The sequence below is a fragment of the Mchenga conophoros genome, linkage group LG16 (genome assembly GCF_057382185.1).
Source record: "Mchenga conophoros isolate Kocher_MC1m ecotype Shallow Benthic linkage group LG16, M_conophoros_male_GT1.1, whole genome shotgun sequence".
In the NCBI taxonomy this organism is placed as follows: Eukaryota; Metazoa; Chordata; class Actinopteri; order Cichliformes; family Cichlidae; genus Mchenga; species Mchenga conophoros.
The window spans coordinates 19,967,583-19,989,138 of NC_140541.1; the positions used below are offsets into that span (position 1 = coordinate 19,967,583).

General features: G+C 38.6%; 2 protein-coding genes across 3 annotated transcripts; one reads left to right on the top strand and one right to left on the bottom strand.

Annotated features, from left to right (window-relative positions):
- Positions 1-398: 398 nt before the first annotated feature.
- On the bottom strand, positions 399-7,609 carry gphra (golgi pH regulator A). The gene is made up of 14 exons (XM_085248956.1): positions 7,354-7,609; positions 6,005-6,064; positions 5,784-5,887; positions 5,594-5,700; positions 5,408-5,509; positions 5,090-5,210; positions 3,825-3,905; positions 3,622-3,731; positions 3,346-3,434; positions 2,226-2,318; positions 1,983-2,078; positions 1,452-1,541; positions 1,295-1,360; positions 399-901 (listed from the first exon to the last, which is right to left on the bottom strand). The coding sequence occupies exons 1-14, from the start codon at positions 7,393-7,395 to the stop codon at positions 695-697; spliced, it is 1,368 nt and encodes a 455-aa protein (XP_085105082.1). The 5' UTR covers positions 7,396-7,609; the 3' UTR covers positions 399-694.
- A 482-nt stretch (positions 7,610-8,091) lies between these two features.
- Positions 8,092-20,832, top strand: LOC146556642 (OX-2 membrane glycoprotein). Of its 2 annotated transcripts, XM_085250020.1 has the most exons (8): positions 8,092-8,144; positions 8,614-8,706; positions 9,267-9,338; positions 9,434-9,757; positions 10,937-11,266; positions 14,485-14,769; positions 16,618-16,719; positions 19,214-20,832. In XM_085250020.1, the coding sequence occupies exons 3-8, from the start codon at positions 9,275-9,277 to the stop codon at positions 19,219-19,221; spliced, it is 1,113 nt and encodes a 370-aa protein (XP_085106146.1). In that variant the 5' UTR covers positions 8,092-8,144; positions 8,614-8,706; positions 9,267-9,274; the 3' UTR covers positions 19,222-20,832. The 2 variants fall into 2 exon arrangements, with proteins under 2 accessions (XP_085106146.1, XP_085106145.1); XM_085250019.1 differs by lacking the exon at positions 8,092-8,144 and having other exon boundaries at positions 8,520-8,706.
- Positions 20,833-21,556: the final 724 nt, after the last annotated feature.

Genomic DNA, 21,556 nt, shown 5'->3' on the forward strand with positions numbered 1-21,556 from the left:
GCATGGTGGTGCAACGGTAAGCACTTTTCCCTTACAGCGAGGTCAAATCCACCAGGTCGCCGAGGCCTTTCTGAGTGGAGTGTGCATGATTTCCCTGGTTGCGTGGGTTTCTCCAGGTACTGACAGCTAACTGATAGTTCTAAATGGCTGTTTGCCACTATGCGTTAGCCCTGTGATAGACTGGCCGCCTGTCCAGCATGTACTCTGCCTCTCACCTAAGACAGCTGGCATAGCCTGCAGCGACCCTGAATATGGTATATGCATAATCGATGGATGGTAATTTACAATAAAGTAAAAGGAGTAGGTGTGGTCTTAGTATGCTGCTGTGGCAAATAATATGGTGAACAGGCCCCAGGTCAGCTCCAATCATGACAATGAAGAAAGAAAAGAATGTAGTAAACAAATGAAACAGTGTTTGTATTTTCAAATAGAAAATCAAAAAAACCTAATAATAATGTTCTGTAAATACTTTAATTTCAAGAGGGTCCAAGTTCAAAGTTGTTCTCTTAGCCCCAAAAGGTCCCCAAAACTTATTCCTCAAAATCCACCATTCCTGATTCAGGAAAAGGCAGTCCAGGTAAATATGTCCAACATATACATATAAAATAATGTAATTTTGGATATCTCTAAATTCCAAATTTAAAAGTTAGCCCATGCATCACGAGTCCAAAGAGAGGTGATGTACTTCAGGAGATCAGAGTGCCATGTGTTTTTCTGGTGCCTGCTTGTGGGCCAGATAAAGGAAGAGGATGCTGGACAAAGCGCTGACCAGGAAGATGACATCAAACCAGCGGTGATAGAAGTTGAACTGCAGCTCTCCCAGAACCTCTGTCACAATGGAGCGATACTCCAATGGCATGCTCATACGCATCAGCAGCACAGATGACACGAAATACATCCCCTATTGGATTGAGATGCACAGAAACGTCTGATTGCCAAATTACAGTTACAGACAATTTGATTCAGTATAACTTGTTATGCAATGTTTACAATCTTACAACTCAGTCTCATGTTTACAACCACAGGTTATTGCTGGTATTTAAATCAACACCGGCAAGTGGAGGCTAGTGCAACATGGAAACAATTGTGTTTGATGTTTATAGACATATTTTTCTATATATTTTTAATTTAATTTTTACATTTTATTGAGGAACTGTGTGGATTTTTTTCTTTTTTGCACAGAGAGAATTGCGCCTCAGTTTCATTGCTACGATGACAACAAAGATTCAGATTCACGGTCATTTGTAGGCTGCAGGTTTTCTTAAAAACATAGGCGTAAGGCAGACACACTCACCATGATCTGAGCGAGGACAAGCACAATGACATTGGAAGACTTGCTGCTTGATATTGCGTAGAAAAACTAAAAATAAGCAGCAGAAAATGTTTCATTAAACTGATCATGAGGATCAAGATGAACTGCCTAAAAAGACCTTATGAAGTGACAGCTTTACCTTGGTGAGGGTGATGAGTAAGCCACGTATCGACGTGACGATGATTATTCCCACCAAGATGAAAGAAATGTGTTGGGACCAAAACTTGACCTGAAAAGTGAGAAAGACAAAAAATCAATAAGAAAAACAGTGGCGCGAGAAATAGTGCAGGCAAAAACCAATAAAAGATTTTATTTTGTAGCCATTTATTCATTTAAATTCAAAAGTGACTCCAAGGATCTTTAATTGTGAACTGTGAGAACTCAAAAAAATAATGAGCATGATCAGAGTTCTTGCAGAAAACAAGTCTACATGACATATGACATTGCTGCAGGTCTTGTGTATTACTCATGTTATGGGGACATATTTACACAGCTAAATTATGGAGACGTGTCTGGAGAACAAAAAAAGGCCCCATAACATGAAATTTCAGTAAAAAAAATTCATTTTTAAACATTAAGGTAAGACAAGTATTGTTTATGTTTGGGTCGAGTCTTATGAACTAATCGAAACACAGCTTTGTGTTTGTGAGTGCATGGGTGTGTGTCTCACATCAAACTGAATGCCCAGGTAGTTCACCGTAATTTCAATGCCCCTCGTCACTGGATCCGTCTTTCCCACTCTATCAAACACTATGTTTATAGTGGCCTATGATTACAAGAAGAATAACATTTTATTACATCTAGTGCAATAAAGATACACAGTGACACTTACTATGTAACCAAAACTATGTATGTCATTATGAATGGAAAAAAACAAAAACAAAGCCAGAGTACATTATGTGAATATTCTCACCATGAAGATTTTCCACACACAGTAGATGGAAAAGAAGTAGCCAAGGAAGTTAAAGTATTTTCCCTGGAATGTCTTTGAGTACTCAATTCGCTCCTGCAGATAAAGAAAGGTGGTGTTAAAAAATTTGCAAATCATTTACCCTACATACAAGAAAAGGGCGTAGTGTGTATAAATAAATGTGTCTATAAAGGCAGGATGTGCTGTTATGGTGTCAGAGTCCTCTTGGATTTAATCAAAACATTCAATTAAACAATGGTTTCTATGGAAAACACAGGCATGCATGTCGCTTTGTGCTTCAGACTAAACCTTACCTGCTTAAATCACAAAAATAACAACCACACTTGCCACGTTATTAACATTTTAGAATCAGCATTTTACAAGGAGTAGTGGTGTAATCCTCTATATGGTGGACAGGCAATGTAAATGGTTCACATCATGCTAGGGACTCATGCTAGTGCATATGACCCTGATATGTTACAGATCAATAACTAAGCTTAACAGAGTAATGATGATGAAAGCTGAACAGCTATTAAGTCATAACATGACCTGAATTCTTTACTTGATACTTACTGAAGAATAAGCAAGAGTGAAAAGGGACCTGAATACTGGACCTGGTTTCAGCAAGAGTCCAGCTAATATTTCAGACAGATATTTGCTGATGTAAAAAATAAGATATTCCAATACATTGGCAGACTCACTGACTCCATTTGTTATGGGTAGTTATTAATTTACTTGCTCAAGTTTTGCCCAACTCTGCCCAGATCAGTTCCCAATATGCATGCTCCCACCAGAGTGGTTGGAGAGTGCCCTCTGGTGGGCAAACTATGCAGCATCAACAGTTGTAGCAAGATTGAAGGGTGTTTCTCCTCTCTTGTATAGTCAGTCAATCAGCTGTTGCAAGTGCCAATACAGATACACCAGCAAATAGCTAGTATCAGATCATACTAGTGGCCCACTGATAAATCGGTTGGGTTCTAATCAAAAGAACAGAACTCACAACTGAGATGGGATGTTCAACTTGTTATAGATGAGGAATTTTAAAAATATATAAAATAAATTAGAGAAGGTCTCCAAAGTCCACAGCAAAGTGTGCGTGTGATCACACATGCACACTTGTTACCTTAGTGGCTTGGAGGTCTACGGTCTCAAGAAAAAGCTGCCGACTCAACTCCTCAAGAGCGTCAACCTCCTGCTGGACCAGAGAGAGGTCTGGAGAAAGAAGTCAAGGATGACTACAAATATTTAAGCCCACTTAAAATGGAGATATTCAGTAACAGCTGAAAAATCACAGAAATTAGGCTTCAAATAAGTTACAAATCCCGTCATGTTGCACCACGTAAAACTGCTGTGGCAACCCCGTGTGTCAAGTTTTATTCATTATAGGCATAAAGGATACTTTCACTGCCCGTTTGTGTCGAGGTGACACTCTTGATCATGCCCCAGAATCCTGTCTGTTTGTTCTGGTCTTCCCCACGCTGGTACATCTGCCTCCGGGTCATAGCAATTCTTTAAAAATAGTTTAAAAAAAAAAAAAAATCTATGAAATGCGACACAAATATGTTTTTGTAGTTTAAGAAAAAACAAAAAGTCTTTTCTTACCGTTTCTTTTTGCTGACAATCATGTCCATAGTCTGAAGCAGCCGTCTCTCCAGAGCAAGGATGTCACTGTCTGTTACATTTCTATGAACGCAACAAAAGCACAAAGCATAAAGGCAGTGTCATCCTTTGTTTGAGTTCTGCCATGAAAAAAAGATAAAAGTCAGTATGATAATCAGTGAGACTCAGATTAATATAATGCATGATTACAGTCATGGTAAAAAGAATGTACAGCCTATTTCAATTATCAGGATATTATAATAATAAAGCCGTCTGGCTAGCAGGCTCTAAAATTATTTAAGAACAAACCATGATGTGACATGTTACACTGTGTCACTATTTCACAAAACTAAGACAAAAACATAGAAGCAGTGTGAAAAACTAAGTATACACCATGATGCAACAGCTTGTGAAACCATTTTAACAGCAATAACCTCAGTTAACCGTTTCCCAGTTTATCAATCCCACACGTTTGTGAGACTGATAGACGGGGAGTGGGTCTCCTATGCTGAGTATGAGTATGAGGCGTTTGTGCTAATATGCTCTGTTTAGTTTCTGCTACACATGACACTGTTCAATATGACCAAACATCTCCACTCCAAAGATGTCTTGTGGTTTCTTCACATACAAACCAAACTCATGCTGCCACGTTCCTTTTAGAGCAAAGTGGCTTTCTGAAAACCCTCCAAACCAACCACAATTCTTCAGTAGAATCTGAGATATAGCTCTTGGTGTTTTTAGTTTCTCTGAGCGTCGCACAGTCTGACCTTGAGGTGACTTTGTTGGGATGTTTACTTCTGGAACGATTGGCAGCTGTCTTAAATGTCTTCCGTTTATGAGTAATGTTTCTTGCTGTAAATGACAGCTATATAAGCCTTCCCAGATTGACAGGCAGTGACCATTGTTACTGTAAGATCACTGCAGATATCTTTCCTCCTTGGCACTGTTTTAATACACACCCGAATGCTCCAGACCGGCAAACTGATCTGCTAATGATCGCTTAATCAAATGCATTTGATTATCAGCACCTGGCTGTTACTTTCCCTCTTAATTCCTATGGAAGAAGTAAGGGTGGGCTTAGTTTTTCAAACGCTGCTTCTGGATTCATCCATCTTTGTTAAATAAATCATGACACTGTGTAATGCATCATATGCTGTTGTTTAACAGAAGTTGTATTTACCTCATTTTAAGCCCTGCTAAAAATATACTTTCTGTTTCACATAGCATAGCTGAAAGTGTTGTCCGAATACACTCACATTGGAGCTTACCTGAGGAAGTAGGACATGTAGGTGTAGGGACAGTTGACGGCACCAAACCCAGACAGCAGAGCCATGAGAGTGACTCCGATCACACCAACACGACTGATTAGCTGCTCAATGGATAAAATCCCTAACACAACCCCCCCCACAAAGCATCAGACTGAAGCATCACAACTCTTCGCTTGCCCTTCAACACTCTTTCCAAAGTACAATATTAGAGATGGGACCTCTGTATTTTAAAAAAAAATTATAATGTTTGAAATACTCTATGCAGTGTGAGAACATAAAAGTGACTGGTGGTTAATAAAGTGAGCTATGTGCACTCACCATGTTTCGGGCTCAAGATGGGGAATGGATCTCCCAACTTCCAGAAGAAATACATGAAGGTAAACCACACCATACAGGCAAAAAGAAGCCGCTGTCTCTGCACTGCTCCGAGAGATGTCAAACAGTTTAAAAAACTTTAAGTGATAAAATCTGATTTTTTTTAGTGGGCAAAAGTGGCGAACTTACATAGGCGGATGTTGCTGACAACAAAATAACCAATGTAGAAAGGCACCACAAAGATTAGAACCAGCAGAATCACGTAGAGATTCAGCTTCCAGTGGAAATACCTGGAACTGTTGCAAACACATAAAGGCTCACGTCTTTCATTGACTGTAAGCAACAAAACACACTAAAATCTCACAGAAAATACACCAACCTGCTGCTTAAGGCACCCAGAATCTCAAAGATAATGAGCTCAAACATCGTGCATGAAAAAGCAAAGGTGACAGAGAAAACCACCTGGACAACATAGTGCCGCACCTGCACACAAACAAAAACACATTTAATTAATTACAACGCAACCTAAACGCTTACATTTTTCTTATTAGATTTATTATTATCCATCCTGGTGATAATTTGTAAGTAAAGACACTGTACCTCATAGTCTTTGAACAGCTGCCGCATAAAGAACAACCAGCCGAAACCAAAGAACAGAACCTGTGTGGAATAAAGTGGGAGGTATGTGCATACCATCAAATTTCAGCTTATCAGAGCTAGAGATAGTTTGATGGATTTGTTCGAATAAATATGTGCTTAAGTTAAATACGAAAGCATGTCTTCAGCTTCAGGTTTCTGGTATAGGTGCCCGTTCACTAGCTAATTCTCACATTATCACAGCTTACTGGCTATGAAAATGTCCAGTAAGCTGTAGGATCACTGGGATCAATGGCAGTTCAAGTTCTCTTTCCCAATTTGCAGCCCTACACCAAAAATGCTTATCACCTATTTGCAATCAGGTGTTGTGCCAAAAAGTGATCGTCTGCCAAAAACTGTTTTTATATGCCAAGTCATCCTGAGCCTCAACATTCCTGTCACAAGCCAAAATCAGGTTTTGGCAGTGACTTTTATAAATCCTTTATTTATCAAGTAAGAAAAAAAAACACTTAAAAAAAAGAGTAATCTGACCAAGAGGACAGCAGAAATTACAACATATATAACAATAGTTCAGGAAACATATTTCAAGTGTCCAAAAGGGACTGGCTTGGTTATAATGTAGGTACAATAACACAGAGTTATGAAGATACTTGAAAAACTGGTAATTTTTAAAGTTTCTATATAAACCCTTTACAAATCCTGTTCACTAAAGTCAATTTACAAATATAAGTAAAGACATTACACTTAAAAAACACATGGAAACATTGGAAATCAGTTTTTGGCACAACATCGGTCATGGATTTCCACCCACCTTACAAAACAAGCATTCATTCTGCAACAAGCAAATCCAACATTCACAAGTGTGAAGCTGACGAAACTCAGCTAAACCTACTTGTAGAGTGTGAAACTACATAATCCACAAGTTCTCCTGCACAGCAAACCTACTGTATTTCTATCCTCGCAATTCACTAGGAAACAGCCTGAATGTTCTTTTGTTAAAATCACCATGTATTAAAGTACACATTAAAGTACTCAAGGGATGTAAACATTCTCTCAAATTGTACTCTCAAAGCTTACATTTTAGTAAAGGCGCTTTTGCTTAGGTAAGACAACAACTTGTAAGTTGTTGTTATTCTTCTGTTAAATGAAGTTATTTACAACCACAACTCGATATTTAGCAAGGTCTGTAACATCTGTAAACTAGCACCAAGCTAACAGTCTTCAAAATGCGTTTTCGGTGTGATATTGGGAGGATACACTTGAGAGTCAAAGCTTAGACCTGTCACTGCATGTCCGGGTGTACGAAGTTAAACACGAGTTACTACCAGTCGACTCTTCCAGCTCAGCATTACCTGTGAGGTGAACATAATGACTGAGTCCACTAGAAACGACATGATGACAGTTTAGTGCGTCGAAAACTAACTGAGCATGTGTAACTGGGTCGAGCACAGCTTCCGTTCACGCTGACATGATAGAAACTCTCCGATCTGAATGCAAATTATTCGTTATGTCGTTAAGAAGCGCATATTTGGAGCAACTGTTATTAAACTGTTATCTTAAAGCAACTGCCCGCGAAGGGACGTCACCGAGATGACTCCTGCAAATACACTTCCGTCTCACAGTTATGACGTCAAAAACAAAAAATAAATTTCGCCAGAAAGTATGGTTTTCATTTTGTAGCAAACCGTGAACGTGGCTATATTATTTACATTTATCAGAAATGTAATTTATTTTACAATTGTTGTTTTTTCCATATGTAAAAACGTAGACGTAAAAAAATAAGCGCAACAAAAACGCACTTCTTACTTTTCTTTACTTCAATAAAGTTAATAAAAAATGTATTCAACCATAGCGTTAAATTGTTTTCATTGTTTTTAAATAAATTGCGAATTATTTATAAATATCATTTATTTAATCATTCATTCACTTTTTAATACCTGGGGACAAATTTAGAGAGGCAAGACTGGGATGGTTTTGGGTTGGACGTGTGCAGTGGAGGGATAGTGGAAATACTGGGAAAAGTATGCTAACTGTAGATGGAGTTGACAGGCAGGAGACGAAGAAGAAGATCTCAGCGAAGTCAATAGAAGTTTTGAAGGAGGACATGCAGAGGGATGCGACACAGGAGGATCTTCGGGATAGGGTGAGATGGAGGACACTGGAGGCCCCTAAAGGAAGCAGTTTAATGAATAAGATTTATGTATTTAGTATTTGTATTACATTCACTCGTCTCAGCCTTGGAGTAGTTTGAAAAATTGTTATGTTTTCTGATGTCATCCTATGAGGTTTTACCCAAAGTTCCAATGAAAGCCTTAAATTAATATGTTTTACTCAAACTTCTAATTTATTATAATGTGTACTTGACATCAAAATGAAACACTTGTCAGCTGCGTCCTGCAGTCCATGGTTGATTGCAGGCTTTGTGAAACCAGAAATGCACACAAAGTCCCTCCAGAGGGCGTTGTGAGCGCAAAACATGAGCTATGTGGTTCAGCCTGTTGTGGGCGCCTCACCGCAGTCCGTTGTTGGCCGGCTGGTGTTCACGGCGGAGTTTGATGTGCGCACAGTGGAAAAGAGTTGGATGAGTAAAAACGGTCTCTATCCTTTTCTAGAGTGAAGTTTCCCGAGACTGACAAATCATAAGGATGAGCGAGATGTTGCAGAGGTAGAAGATTTTAAACTGCTTGGCTTTTTGGCATACAAAGGTGAGTGATTTAGTCTCATGGGTCTATAATTTGTATATGATAGGGCTTTTGATTTATTAATCTTTTAAAGGAATTTTGTTTCATTCACTTGGTTAACAACAGGTGATCTGATTTCAGCAAAGTAGTACAACACTTATAATCACTAATTTCTTTGACGTGCAATTATCTACAGTTGTATTTAATTTGGAGTTTGAGCCGTTAGGCTTAAATCCAACCCTGAATCGGTTTAATCATCTCTACTGTGATAACTTTGCGACTTACTCAGGGTATCATCTGAAAGTCTTTGCGCACTTAATTTATAGATGTATAGAAATATTTTGAACTGCACTAAATGCTTTATGGAGTAAAATCTCTGTAAAAAAATGTACATTGTTGAATACAGCAGTTTAACTGGCTTTCTGAGTAAGATAAAGTGAGTTTGCCTTTTCAGCCTTCATTCTGCATCACTGGATCATCTTCTTTTTTTTTTAATTATAAGAGAGGGTATATTCACACAGGAGCAGACTATAATCATTTGTTAAATCTCAGTAACTCTCGTTTTCTCTCTGTTGAATGAGCAGTGAAGAAGATGATGATCCAGGCCTCCTGTCTGCAGCTGTGTTCACTCTTGCTTATGGCAGGACGCCTACAAGGTGAGTGTGCCAAACCACGCTTATAGCATAAGGAAAAAGCTAAAGTGAGGATGTTCTGTACATCAGCTTATGATTTTCTCTGGTGGTTGTTCCAGCTAGAGTAACAGCAACCCAGCATCTGGAAGCACCGGTGGAGAAGCCTTTCACTCTGACCTGCAGTCTTTCAAAGGAGCGAGGTGAATCCCTGAGACAGGTGCGTTGGCTAGATGTCCAGAACAAGACCCTGCTGACCTACCAGCCTGGCAACAGGGAGAGTGTGAGCGGACAGCAGCATGTGGAACTCGCCCCGTCGTCTGCGAAGGACACCTCGTCTATCATCATTCGCAGGGTGGGCTTCCGTGATGAAGGCTGCTACACTTGCATATTTGACCTGCACCCTACTGGTTCAAAGCAGGGATCGACGTGTCTCACAGTGACTTGTGAGTAAGCCCATTAATGATAACAGATTAACATTAATGATCTTGGTGCAACAGCAGTATGTTATAGTTTAGGTAAATCCTGTGTGCTTGTACACATTTCTGAAGCTGTACCAATCTGTTACAGGACAGAATGAGTAGCTTGCCTGTATGGATTAAGGTACTGATCCTTTACAGCAGTGTTTCTGGCTCAGTTCAGAGACCTCTGGTGGACTTCAGTGCATTCTTCTCAGATTCCTGTAATCAACGTAATGTCTTCTGCTCCATAAAATGGCTAAAAATAAAAGTTTATATGATGCTGTTATTGCACTGAATGTAAAGTGAGTATCAGTCTGCACAGCCATAACTGAACGAAAAATGAATGAATTGTAATGCAAGCTGACCTACAGGCTTTGCATGGGTGAAAGTTCAAAATGTCTTTTTTTTTTTCAAACAAAAGCACACTAAACATGCAGGTCTCTTGTATTTAAACCACAGTGAAAATCTTCTATGGCATAGTAAGAATGACTGCGAACTAGTTGGGAAGACCTGCTCTGGAAGCCAGTTTGAGTAATGATCCCCTTGACACAAGGAAGGAGGCAGATGTCATTCACAGGGTCAAACTGAAGAGCTCAATTGTTCTGAAGCGGAAGTAAAATGGCCTGTCAACTGGTTGATACACCATTAGTATCATCAGTGTCGTCTGTTTTTGAATGAGAAAATGTGAGATGTGCTACAATAGCTGCTGGTATATTTGAGAAATAACAAAGATTGAAATTGAGACGCCACACGAGAATCATAAAAGCCAGTCAGCTGAATGGAGTTTCCATCATTTCTGTCCTCAGTGGTGCACCATTTCTTAACTGATTTTGGATGCCTGCCCTTTGCACCCGACCGTTAACACTGAAAATATGTGAATACTGATGTCCCTAACCACTGCTCACCTCTGAACAAGAGTTGATGAGTATGTTGAAACTCAGCCAGTCATGTTAATAAAGAGCCGTGGAGCAGTGGGAGGAGGGCTCTAACCAAAAACAGCTGGTGTGGATTCCAGTGACTGGTTTCTGTTTGGGCGTCTCATATTTCTGAATATTAACATTGTCCTGTTTGCACCCTTTATCTGCCTTTTTCTTTTCTTTATCTTATCTTCTCATCCATCATTATTTCACTGACTAGTGTTTTTTTCTCTTTTTAAATCTCCAGCTCAAGTCACCGTTGATGGTAACAAAACAGCAGTTAGCGGCAAAAAGGTTTCCCTTTTATGCTCCTATGGTTTGCCAGAAAAAGTTCAACAGATAATGTGGAGGCACATTTCTGCTCAAGGAGAATCCACGGATGTAGCCTCCTTTGCAAAACGGAGCGACCCCATGATCGAGCCACCCTACCAGGGGAGAGTCTGGCTCACTTCCTCCCTGTCTGACAGTCAGCTTACCATCCAGCCTGTTGCCATCCAGGACGAAGGCTGTTACACTTGCATCTATGAAACACATTCTGATGGGCCGAAGACCTCCACAGTTTGTCTCTCCACCTACGGTAAACACCTGTTTTCACAGTGGGCTATTACTGGTGATGCTGTTGTGGTTCAGTATTGTAAAAGGATAATCCACACAAGAACTCAGTATTTGTACAAACCCTGAGACATCTTATGTACAATAAACTTACCATAAATCAGAAATGAAGCACAGTTTAAAAGTTTCTTAAAATAAAGTTTTGAAAATAAAATAAAATTGCTAATTGCTATAGTCATTAATTGTGTAATCTGCTCACACCAAGTGCCTAGTTAGCACAAATCAGAGGGAGTAAAAGAACAGTCTCTGTACTGTTGAAAACATAATTTTTTAACAATATGCAAAAAATAAGCAAGTCTGTGTAATATTTGCAAAGTTATCTTACAAAATTAGTTAAATGCTAATTTTGTAGCTAGCTCACCAGATAAAATGTAAACAGAAACATCTAGCCTGTTTCTGCACAAAGGTAATAAACACTGCTGGTGAATTTGCATTATTGTTTTGTCATGCAAAAAAGAAAATTTTCACATGATTCTGTGCAAAACTAATTGATAAGAACTCGTAGCGCCATCTTTACGAGCAATAATATGAATTTATCAGATTCTCACATCATTGTCCAGCCTTACCAAGCGTTAGTTTTTAGACAGATGGTCTCACATTTGATTGAAGATTACTTTGGCATACAGAGTAGTTTGTGGTCAACTTAATGACTACAAGGTGCTCAGCCCAAATCATCACCCCTGCACCACCGTGCTCTGCAGTTACATTAGGCGTCTGTGCTGTTTTGCTGTGTTTGGTTCTCTCCAGGCACGGCACTGTACATCACAGCTCCGCTAAAGTATCATTTAACTGTGATTGGTAAGATACTCACTTGATTTAGTTAATTCAGACTATTACAGTCTCATATTTGCTTTGTAAAATGCTTAAACCTACCCTTTGGCCCTAGAATTTAACTGGAAGTGATTGAGCTGTTCTGAGATTAAATTAAGCCCTGGACAAGTGGAAGATTTGGCTTGTTGGTGGCACTAGTTGAAATGTCAGGCGACCAATAAAGTCATTAGGAGTCTTAATCGAGGCACGCTGAACCAAATTACGCCCAGAATTTCACGCCAAATTTCCAAAGCAGTACATCAAATTGACATAGTTTGCTCTGGGCCAGCGGACCTAATCAAGGTTCCCTACCTCCCACAGAGCTATGATTTTATTTGTTGTTAGTGCGGCTGATACTTCAAAAGTCTTCAGTTTTTTGAGGCTGTGTTTTTGTAAAATAGTGTCACTTTCGCATGGAACGAAGAAAATAGTTGGAGCTAAAAGCCGAGAGAAAAATAAAGCAGGCAGGCTTTAGTGCAACTAGGAGACGATTTAACTTGGACATTTTTGGCAGGATAGACAGGTACCCCCTGGGATTCAGATAGGAATGTGCATCTTTTCTCCCAGATTTTGCCCTATGCACAATTTTATGATATCACAAGAGTAGACTGTTGTTAACACACAAACTCAGAACAGAACAGGAGTGTGTCCGTGCAAAGAATGGACCATTCGGAAGAACGATGGAGGCAGGGAACGAGGTCCTGATGCATGACTCTGTCAGTGTTTGCGGCAGACAGTGATTCCCTCTGTGCTTTGTTTCTCTCTCTCTCTTTATGCTCATTTGCTTTTCCACTTTTCTCCCATTCCCTTGCTCTCACAATTATCTCAAGAAACACACGTGCTTTTGTCTGAAACTGAACTGTACAGGACAGTAGGCGTTCTGGGTGCTGAAGCATGATTAGCATTAATGTTTTATTCTTAATGCTTATTGTTGCCAACAGGCTTCTAACTTCATTCCACTTTGGGTGTGACATAATGCGCCCTTCTTTTCTCCCACTTTCAGAAATACTGTTCAACAGCAATTATAGCCCATGCAGACACATTTACATTATCTTTGCTATTACAAGTATTCTTAATTACATTAATAAAAAACATGGTACTAGGCCAGACTCCCTTTGCCTTTAGATCTGACTTCATGGTAATTCTTCCTGGTATATATTTAACAAGGTGCTGTAATCATTTCTCTAAGATTAAGGTCCATATTGACATGGCGGTATCACACAGTTGCTGCAGATTCGTCATTTGAACATCCATGATGTGAATCTCCTGTTCCACCAAATCTCAGTGCTGCTTTTTTGGATTGAAATCTGGTGACTGTGGAGGCCTTTTTAGTACAGTGAACTCACTGCCATGTTAAAAAAATGATTTAATCTTTGTGCGTTATCCTCCTGAAAGCAGACCAGCAGGGTTAGTTAAACTAGAGTGTGAAAAACATGGAATGGAGAAATGTGTAACGTGATTTAAAAGCTCTAAAGAAGATTTTTCATACTACAAGTGAAGCGGTCACTGAGTTCACATCTTCACGGCTGCATTAAATTTCTGCATGAAATTATACATTTTCAGCTTTTATATGTCACAGTTTGTGGTTTATTTAAGTTGTAACACCAGGCTTGGCACAGTATACATTAGGTAATATATAAATGTCTTAACTTACTACAAACCTCAAAAGTAATCGCCACCATGAGGGAAAAAGCAATTACAATACTTTGATTGTTTTTATGTATATATTTGTGCCATTGTAATAGGTAACTACATAGTAATGAACGGGGACAAAAATGTACTTCCTCGTAATACATTTGCTGTTTAGGACACACGAGCATTACATTTTAAATAAAAGCCACAGTCATTCCAAGCTATGCAACACGAAGGCATTATTATGGTTTGGATTGTTGTCAGATTGATCTCAGATTTGAACCACCCTCTAAGGCTGTTGATGGGTGAAGTTTATCACGTAGAATTTGCAGAAATTGCTGAAACTCTGAATGCCAGATATCTGTGGCTAAATGTTTTCTTGCCAACAGAAATGTTCTGAGTTCCAGTGTATCACATTCCTTTCTCAGCCCAGAGAACAGAGAATTGAAAACAGCCAGATATTTACTTATGGATCTAAGGAGTGCAGGAATTCGCATATCTTAGCTGAACGAACCGAAAGGCTTTAAGGGTTTTATTAGATATGATTTTAGAAATTTAAATTAGCACACTTAGATGATGGAAACTAAAACAATGGACCAATTTATAGATTAAAGTAATCTGACACATGATTGATTTACCACAGCATGCTTTTCATATTTCACTGACTGCTTTTATTTTTATTGAAGCAACAGAAAGGTTTATTGCAATAAACTTGGATTTGTGTAAATTTATTATTCGCAGTGCTGCCAAAACCTCAGGTGAGCTACAAAACCACTTCTCCAGGGGTGATCGAGGCAAACTGCACCTCTGTTTCAAGGCCGCCGGCAGAGATTGTGTGGAATGTGGAGAGAGACAACCGCACCATGCACCCACCTGTGACAAAGCAGCTACCGCAAGATGATGGGACCACTCTAGTGATCAGTACGCTGACTGTCCAGTCTGGGTTGCTTAAAGACGTGTCGGTCAAATGCTTGGTGCACCACAAAGGGCTTGAGTCACCAATTGCTGTATCAATGAACACTAAGAGTAAGTTAGTGTTACTAATCCTTCTTCTTTGAAGATCTCAGCGGCTGAGCTTTTTTTGCCCTGAGCTACGTTATGTTACAAACTTAAAATGTCTTTCTGCAGGCAATACTACAACCCAGAATGAAAAAGATAGTAGAAATAGTTTTTAAATGTTCTCTAAAAGACACCCATAAACTGCATTGCACTAGTTCCCATACTTGCAGACCCATCCTCATCTTATGTAGGTCTGTTAGCCTTTTCAATTTTTTGCATAAAGGCAATCTTCACTTCATAACATGGTGAAATGAACATTTCAATACCACTCTTACCTTCATGAAAATGAAACTACAGTCAGCTGGATACCATACTTTAGCACAAAATCCAAGAATTCGATACTGCATTAAAAGATGAAACCTCAAGGGTCAAATCAAAATTGTTTTTTTAAGCTTCCTCATGGATCTTCTGAGCAGTGTTTCAATTTTCAACCCATGGACCCTGTGCATTAATATTATGCTCTGCTGAGCACAGAGGCAGTGTCCTTGGCTGATGCGGTGGAACTTGTTAGTAGATAGTCATACAGACCACTGCCCTTTCTCGCTTGACCACGATTGATAACACAGCTGGCCTGCTTCCTGATCCACTCGCCAGCACCGTCTCCTTCTCATGGCTTCCAGTAACCACAGGAGTCTCTGCACGATGCCTTGCAACTCATTAAAGCAGAGCCATGAATATGAGGTGCCCATAAAAATTAAAAATGCATTCAAATATAGCTCATTGTGGAGTGCTGTTAGCCCTCCAGGACTGTGGTTGGATTGTTCACCCTGTTCTGACCATGTGCAAATTTGCAGTGACTACTGAATCTCTTCTGCTGTGTTGGGGGGTTTAAATTTAGGGAAAAGCATAAAATAAGGAGGTAAAGTATGAGATAGATTTTTCTCCAGAAAAGCCTGAATTATGATACTATAAATATTTAAATATACATAACATTAAACAGTAACTTACTTCCTATCTAGGATTCACTAAATGTTCAGAATTATCATAATGGCCTTACTGTCTCTCTATTTAAAAGTCTCAATCAAAGGAAGAAATTTGGAAGTGAAAGCTCAGATATGATGAGCAGGGGTACTGTAGAACAATGGCTGTGTAAGCCCCCAAACCCCCCAAAAACTCCACAATGCATGCCATCTGTTTCAAGTGCTGGATTAAGGTATGATTTTTGCCTTTTTTTAAAGACAATATTGCACAAGCAACCTATAAAATGATAATTTGCTCTACCTACATGTCTGTTTTCATGCAGACTGAAGACAGAGCATCTTAAATAGAAAGTTACAGATGCTCATAGATGATTTGTTGATGCCAGCAATGCAACTCTCCCTTATTCAAGTGTTTATGCTAAGCTATCAGGCTGTCAAGGGAGCCTCTTAGTTTACTCAGCACCTCATGTTAACTGATAAGGATGAGAGTGGGAGTGATCACCAGTTTAAGTGAATCAGCAAAGTTGCTGAGTGAATTAGTGTTTTCCCATTCTTCACCAGTATGGTTAAAAAATCTCTGTTGTGTTTTTTAATGGTCTGGAAGCTTTGGCATATGTAAACTGTGTGCTATTGTCAGGTATTTCATTTTCTGATGACCTGTGGTTTATCTTGGTTTAATGGGTCAAGAGTGGAATCAGACAGTAACTAAATTAAATCTGAGATTTAATCAGGGCAGGTCTATAGCTGCAGAGAGGCACTTTTCAGTTTAGCACAGCCCTTCGGTACAAACAGTCACAGAAATACTAACAGCAAAATTAAATTGAAGAATTATATGTTTATCTATTTATAGAGATATTAAAACAGCTGATCAGATTTCTGTATTTTTCCCTTCCAGTCGGGACGGCGCTCACCATCCTGATCTCAGTCACTACAGTAGCAGCTCTGTTAGTTCTGTCTCTCTGCTTCTGCCTTTGGAAGTGTTTTTTGCGTAAAGAAGGTGAGTATGCCCACTGTATAACTCCAAAAATGTCTCACTGTCATTATTTGAGGGTTGTATCAGGAATACATATGAAAAATCTTGTGTTGATGTCCACACTCCTGTCGCTTTAGCCACCTGTCCACAGGTTTTATGTAACTAGTGGTGTGAGCTGGTCACCTCAAGTTAACTAGATTGCTTTATGTTCATAAATGCTACAAAACATGCAGTATCATTAAGAAATGAAAGCTTCAAAATACTTTTTGTCAAAACATTTGCCCTGATTTCTGATTCTGGGAGGAGACACAAATGCCTTTGTCAGAACTGGGCTCCGTGTCTGCCAAATCAAACATGCAGAGCTACACATGGTTCCCGCCCTTTGTAAACATGTGACTCAAACAGTGAACAAACTAAATTAATATTGGAAGTAAAACAGTATTTTTTATTTCAACGTTAAAGAACTGCTTGTGCACTAATATACTGTGCTCTTGATACTGACAGTCTCTTGGCTTGAATTGTTTTAAAGTTATTACACTTTCTCCACTCACTCCATCGTAATTCTCTTAAAGCCAAGAGATCATTTGAAGGTCAAGGAAATCTAATATTTGGGGCTCCTTCTCTTATTGTGGGTTTAGGCAAACTGCCTGGGTGCTTCAAAAACAATGAAGAAGCAGTTGCCAGGTGTGGTGTTCTTCAACAATAGTGTTATAATATTGAAATAATGGTCAGAAAGTCATTTCCCACAGGTCAGATATTGTGAAATGACTCCCAGTATCCACTCACGTCCATATTGTGGCATACACTGTCAAGTATATTTACTGATTTAGTTCCAAATTTGTGCCCAGAGTTGTGTAATTACCTTAATTGTGAGATTCCAATAAGATTTGTCAGTGTGTTATAATCTGCAAATATGTATTGAGTTTCTGTGTGTATAATTATATTAGTAAATGTTTTGAAAATAAAAAAAAATCATCTCTTTCAGTCTGAATACAGATTTGGAGATATGTGTACACATTTGCAAAATTACTACGCACACAGCTCCACATTACTGCACACATTCACAAGTCAAAGTGACTTTTTACGATATTCTCTTGCACATTTTGCAAATCTTATTATGCACCCATAGGTTGTAATGCGTTGTAAACATGTGCATTTTAATTATAATAACATCCCCATCGATAGGCTCTCAGTTATCACCAACTTACATTAATATTTAGAAGCCTGGAGGAGCAGGAATTTATATTATATGTTGTTGTAAACTGGTTTTATTCATATCTATAAAATTACCTGATCTGTCTTGTCAGTTAGTTTTTAATCTGTAAACTCTGAAACTAGCTTTTGCTTCTAAACAGTATCTCACTTGTCTTTAGTCAACTTGTGACATAAATGCTACATTTACAATATTGAATATATGAATGGGAAAATGGGTGCTGAAGCTGCTGCACTCAGTATTTGAGATTCCAGTTGTATTTAATATTATCATTAACCGCATGGCCTAGGGGTAACTGCAGATTCACTTTGTGATGGTGGAGAGGAAAAACTCCCCTGTAGCTGGAAGTGCCTTCTGGCAGGACCAGGCTCAGAGAGAAGAAGGTATCTGCCTCAGTCGATCAGTGGAGAGGCAAAAAGAGTGAAAGGAGCAGCACAAAGCACAAAACCAACAAAAGAGTATGAGAGTGTAGACAAAAATGAATGACATGCACTATAAAGACTGAGAGTGAAAGACTTTTTTAATTTCAAGACTAGAAACTTCTAAAAGTCTCTGGTTCTCTCAGTTTTTTGTATTATTTCACTTTTTATAAGTTTCTATATTGATTCCATCTGGAAATGGGTTTCATAACATCCTCCAAGTTTAGTTAATATTTACAGTTAGGACTGAACATCGATGGTATGATATTCCTGCTTCATTGTCCTGTATCTGCACTCCATCTGCACTTTACTGACAAATTTAAGAGCTGTTTTCCGTCTGTGCAAGAAGGAAGTCCGAGTATAGCAGTTCTGACTGAATAAGGAAATCAGCCAAAGCCAAAGAAGTCAAAGAAAACTTTACAGACAAGACTTTTACAAAGAAAGATCTGATGGAACCAGTTCATACACTGAACAAAGTGAAGAGTTGGACAGAGACTAGGTTCTGCAGTTTTCCCACTTACCTCATCTTATTATGACAGGAATGATTTATGGTAACGAATTTTCCTGGAACTTGATTTTAAAAACTCTGATTGCAATAAAACTATATTATTTAATTTAATAATTTGTAATCCAGATATTATTACATATACTGTAAAAAATCAGTGTGATAGTCATTTTATGTTTTTTAAAACCTGCATGATCAATCACGTTTTGTCTTTTGACTTTGTGCCTCTGTGTTTTTTAGCATGTAGTACCTTTCCACAGTTAAACTGTTTCAGACTTTTTTCTGAAATGTAAATGTTAAATATTAGAAAAACCTTTATTTTTATACTTTATAATGCATTTTTAGATATTCTTTACTCTCTCCTTGTACTTTTGTTTTCAGCTGATTGATCGTAAACAAATGAGACCAGAGGCTGACAAGAAGATATGCTGGGAGCCAGCCTTGCAGAATTATTTCCCTGCATTATCTTCGTCTTCATCATCATCATCATCATCATCATCATCTCGGTACAAAGGGAAGATATTCTGACACACCTCTGTAGGATGTTCAGTACAATCCTATTTATGAGCACCAAATGGACAACACTTAACTCTGCTCTGCTGCTTCTGATATAATCTGCCAGACTGTCCTCACATGGTGTCAGTGAGAAACTCTTAAGCAGATCTCGCTGTCGTTCTCTGTGTGACTCTGTAATTGAATGAATCGATGCCCATGCATTCCTGAACCAACAGCAGCGTCTCTGTGCGGCAAATTAAAGTACTTGTTTGATAGCACATCGCCTGTCCTCAAAACACTTTCCTCTTTTAGACTCTGAGTCTTTTACCTGGTCTTTAAAGAAAGAGTGCACTGCTATTTTATATTTTTCATATTCAGCATTAGCAGAAACCAAATGTGTATTTGTATGTATCCATGCTGAAATTAAAGGCAGTAAACGCTTTATGTTTTGAAAAACGTATATATATAATTTTATTTTAAAACAGTGAAATTATATTAAATATTCCAAGATTTCGCTGCTCAGCCACGCCTGCACTGCAGAGATGTACTAACATTTTGGGTGATTTTTGGACAGTAGGAAAGAAAATGCCATCCCTATCTTTTAAATAACCAGCTAACTGTCACTATGAGCTGATACTTATTCTTCCTCTGGTACCTCAGCTGAAGACCCTGTCGCTTCAGTGTATTGTGATAGTTGGGTGGGGCCATCGGTAGTATTAGATGAACTAAAAGGGCTGCATACTGATTCCTTGTTTATGTAATATCTATTACAAACTTTTCTACACGTTTCAAAGTCTGTTTGTGTTTGATGTGTGTGTGCATGTGTGTGTGTGTCCATGTGTGTTCGTTAGAGGTTGAATTCCACGGTCAGATGGCTTGAATCAATTGCCTGAGGGAGCAACAGTAAAACCTTTTTTGGTGCCCCAGAAAGGAATGTGTGTCTTGTTCGATGCCTCCATCCTACAGTCATGGTTAGTGGTTTGAAAAATTGCTTGAGAACTTCACGTTAAACACCCAAAGAGAGACTCCACTCCTCTAAATATTTTTGCTCTGGATCAAAGTGGTACCTGCGTGCTTATATGATCAGCAATGAATTACAATGGCGCTTCTGGGTATTACTGTGTTTGTATGTGCAAAGCGGTGCTTTTAAAATGTTATTTCTCTGTTGAAATAATATTTCATTTCAAAGCATATGACTTGCATCTCTCAGTTATTTTCTTTGTAAACAGACGAGCAGCATGAAAGTTATTAGAGTTTAAGATCAGCACTTCATTCAAAAGCTACAAAAGCATTTAAGTAGTACTTACCTGTATGTGGAGTTTGAGCATACACAGTGATCAGAAACACATCATAATTCTGAAAGTGGGTTCAGATTTTTTTAATAGGAACGCAAGGTAGCGTCCAACAGGAAAAAAAAATCAAAGGATGCACGAATGACTATTTACATATGTAAAGTTAATGTAATAAATGCAACAAACAGAATAATAAAAGTGTTTAAAAATGCATTCAGACTCTCACTGTCATCCTTTCAGCCTTTTATCTCAACTTTGTGCATTTCCGACTATTTTTAGAAAAGCATCACATTCCTTTCAGCTGTGCCAAACCTGGTGGCCAGATGCTTTTTTTTTTAATCCCAAGCCAAGTTGTGGTGGACATTGCCAAGCAAATAATCACACACATATTGTGCACACTTTTACTCAGGGAGTCTGCTAGCCATGTCAACTGAAAGATAACATTTACTATTTATGCTTTCTATTAGATATACGTTTGTGTATTTAACCCAGCACCTGTATAAAGACAGCATAAATTCAGATCCGACTGCATCTGGATTTATGTGAGAAGTGTAACTAAAACAGTGCTTTAATTAAGCAGATATCAAAATAGAACCAAGCTAAAAGATTATGTTATTTCTTTTGCTATAATGAATAAAAATGCTTAACACCAGAGTGAAATCATTCAAATGTAATAGTTTTGCACTCCTAATTGATCCCTGCTCCCGTATAATCCCCTTGGAGACATCTGTATTTTTAGCAAAACCACATGCTTTAGCAATTCTTAGCATTTTTTTTACCCTGTCAAAAGGTTTGTTGCACAGCTGCAGACTTCTGCCAGACAATGATTAAAATCGCACAGTTTCTAAACCTGTAGTTGTCTATTTGCATTTGGTGGGAGAGAATGTTTTTGAATCTGCATGTGAATGTTTATAAGGTGTTTCTCAGGTCATTCGTT

Coding starts and splice junctions, on each gene's coding strand:
- gphra (XM_085248956.1), bottom strand. CDS start 7,395: ATGTCGTTTCTAGTGGACTCAGTCATTATGTTCACCTCACAG. Junction 2,319..3,345: donor TAGACCTCCAAGCCACTAAG/GTAACAAGTGTG, acceptor CTTTATCTGCAG/GAGCGAATTGAGTACTCAAA. Junction 1,361..1,451: donor TACTCATCACCCTCACCAAG/GTAAAGCTGTCA, acceptor GCTTATTTTTAG/TTTTTCTACGCAATATCAAG.
- LOC146556642 (XM_085250020.1), top strand. CDS start 9,275: ATGATGATCCAGGCCTCCTGTCTGCAGCTGTGTTCACTCTTGCTTATG. Junction 9,758..10,936: donor GACGTGTCTCACAGTGACTT/GTGAGTAAGCCC, acceptor TTAAATCTCCAG/CTCAAGTCACCGTTGATGGT. Junction 14,770..16,617: donor TGTATCAATGAACACTAAGA/GTAAGTTAGTGT, acceptor TTTCCCTTCCAG/TCGGGACGGCGCTCACCATC.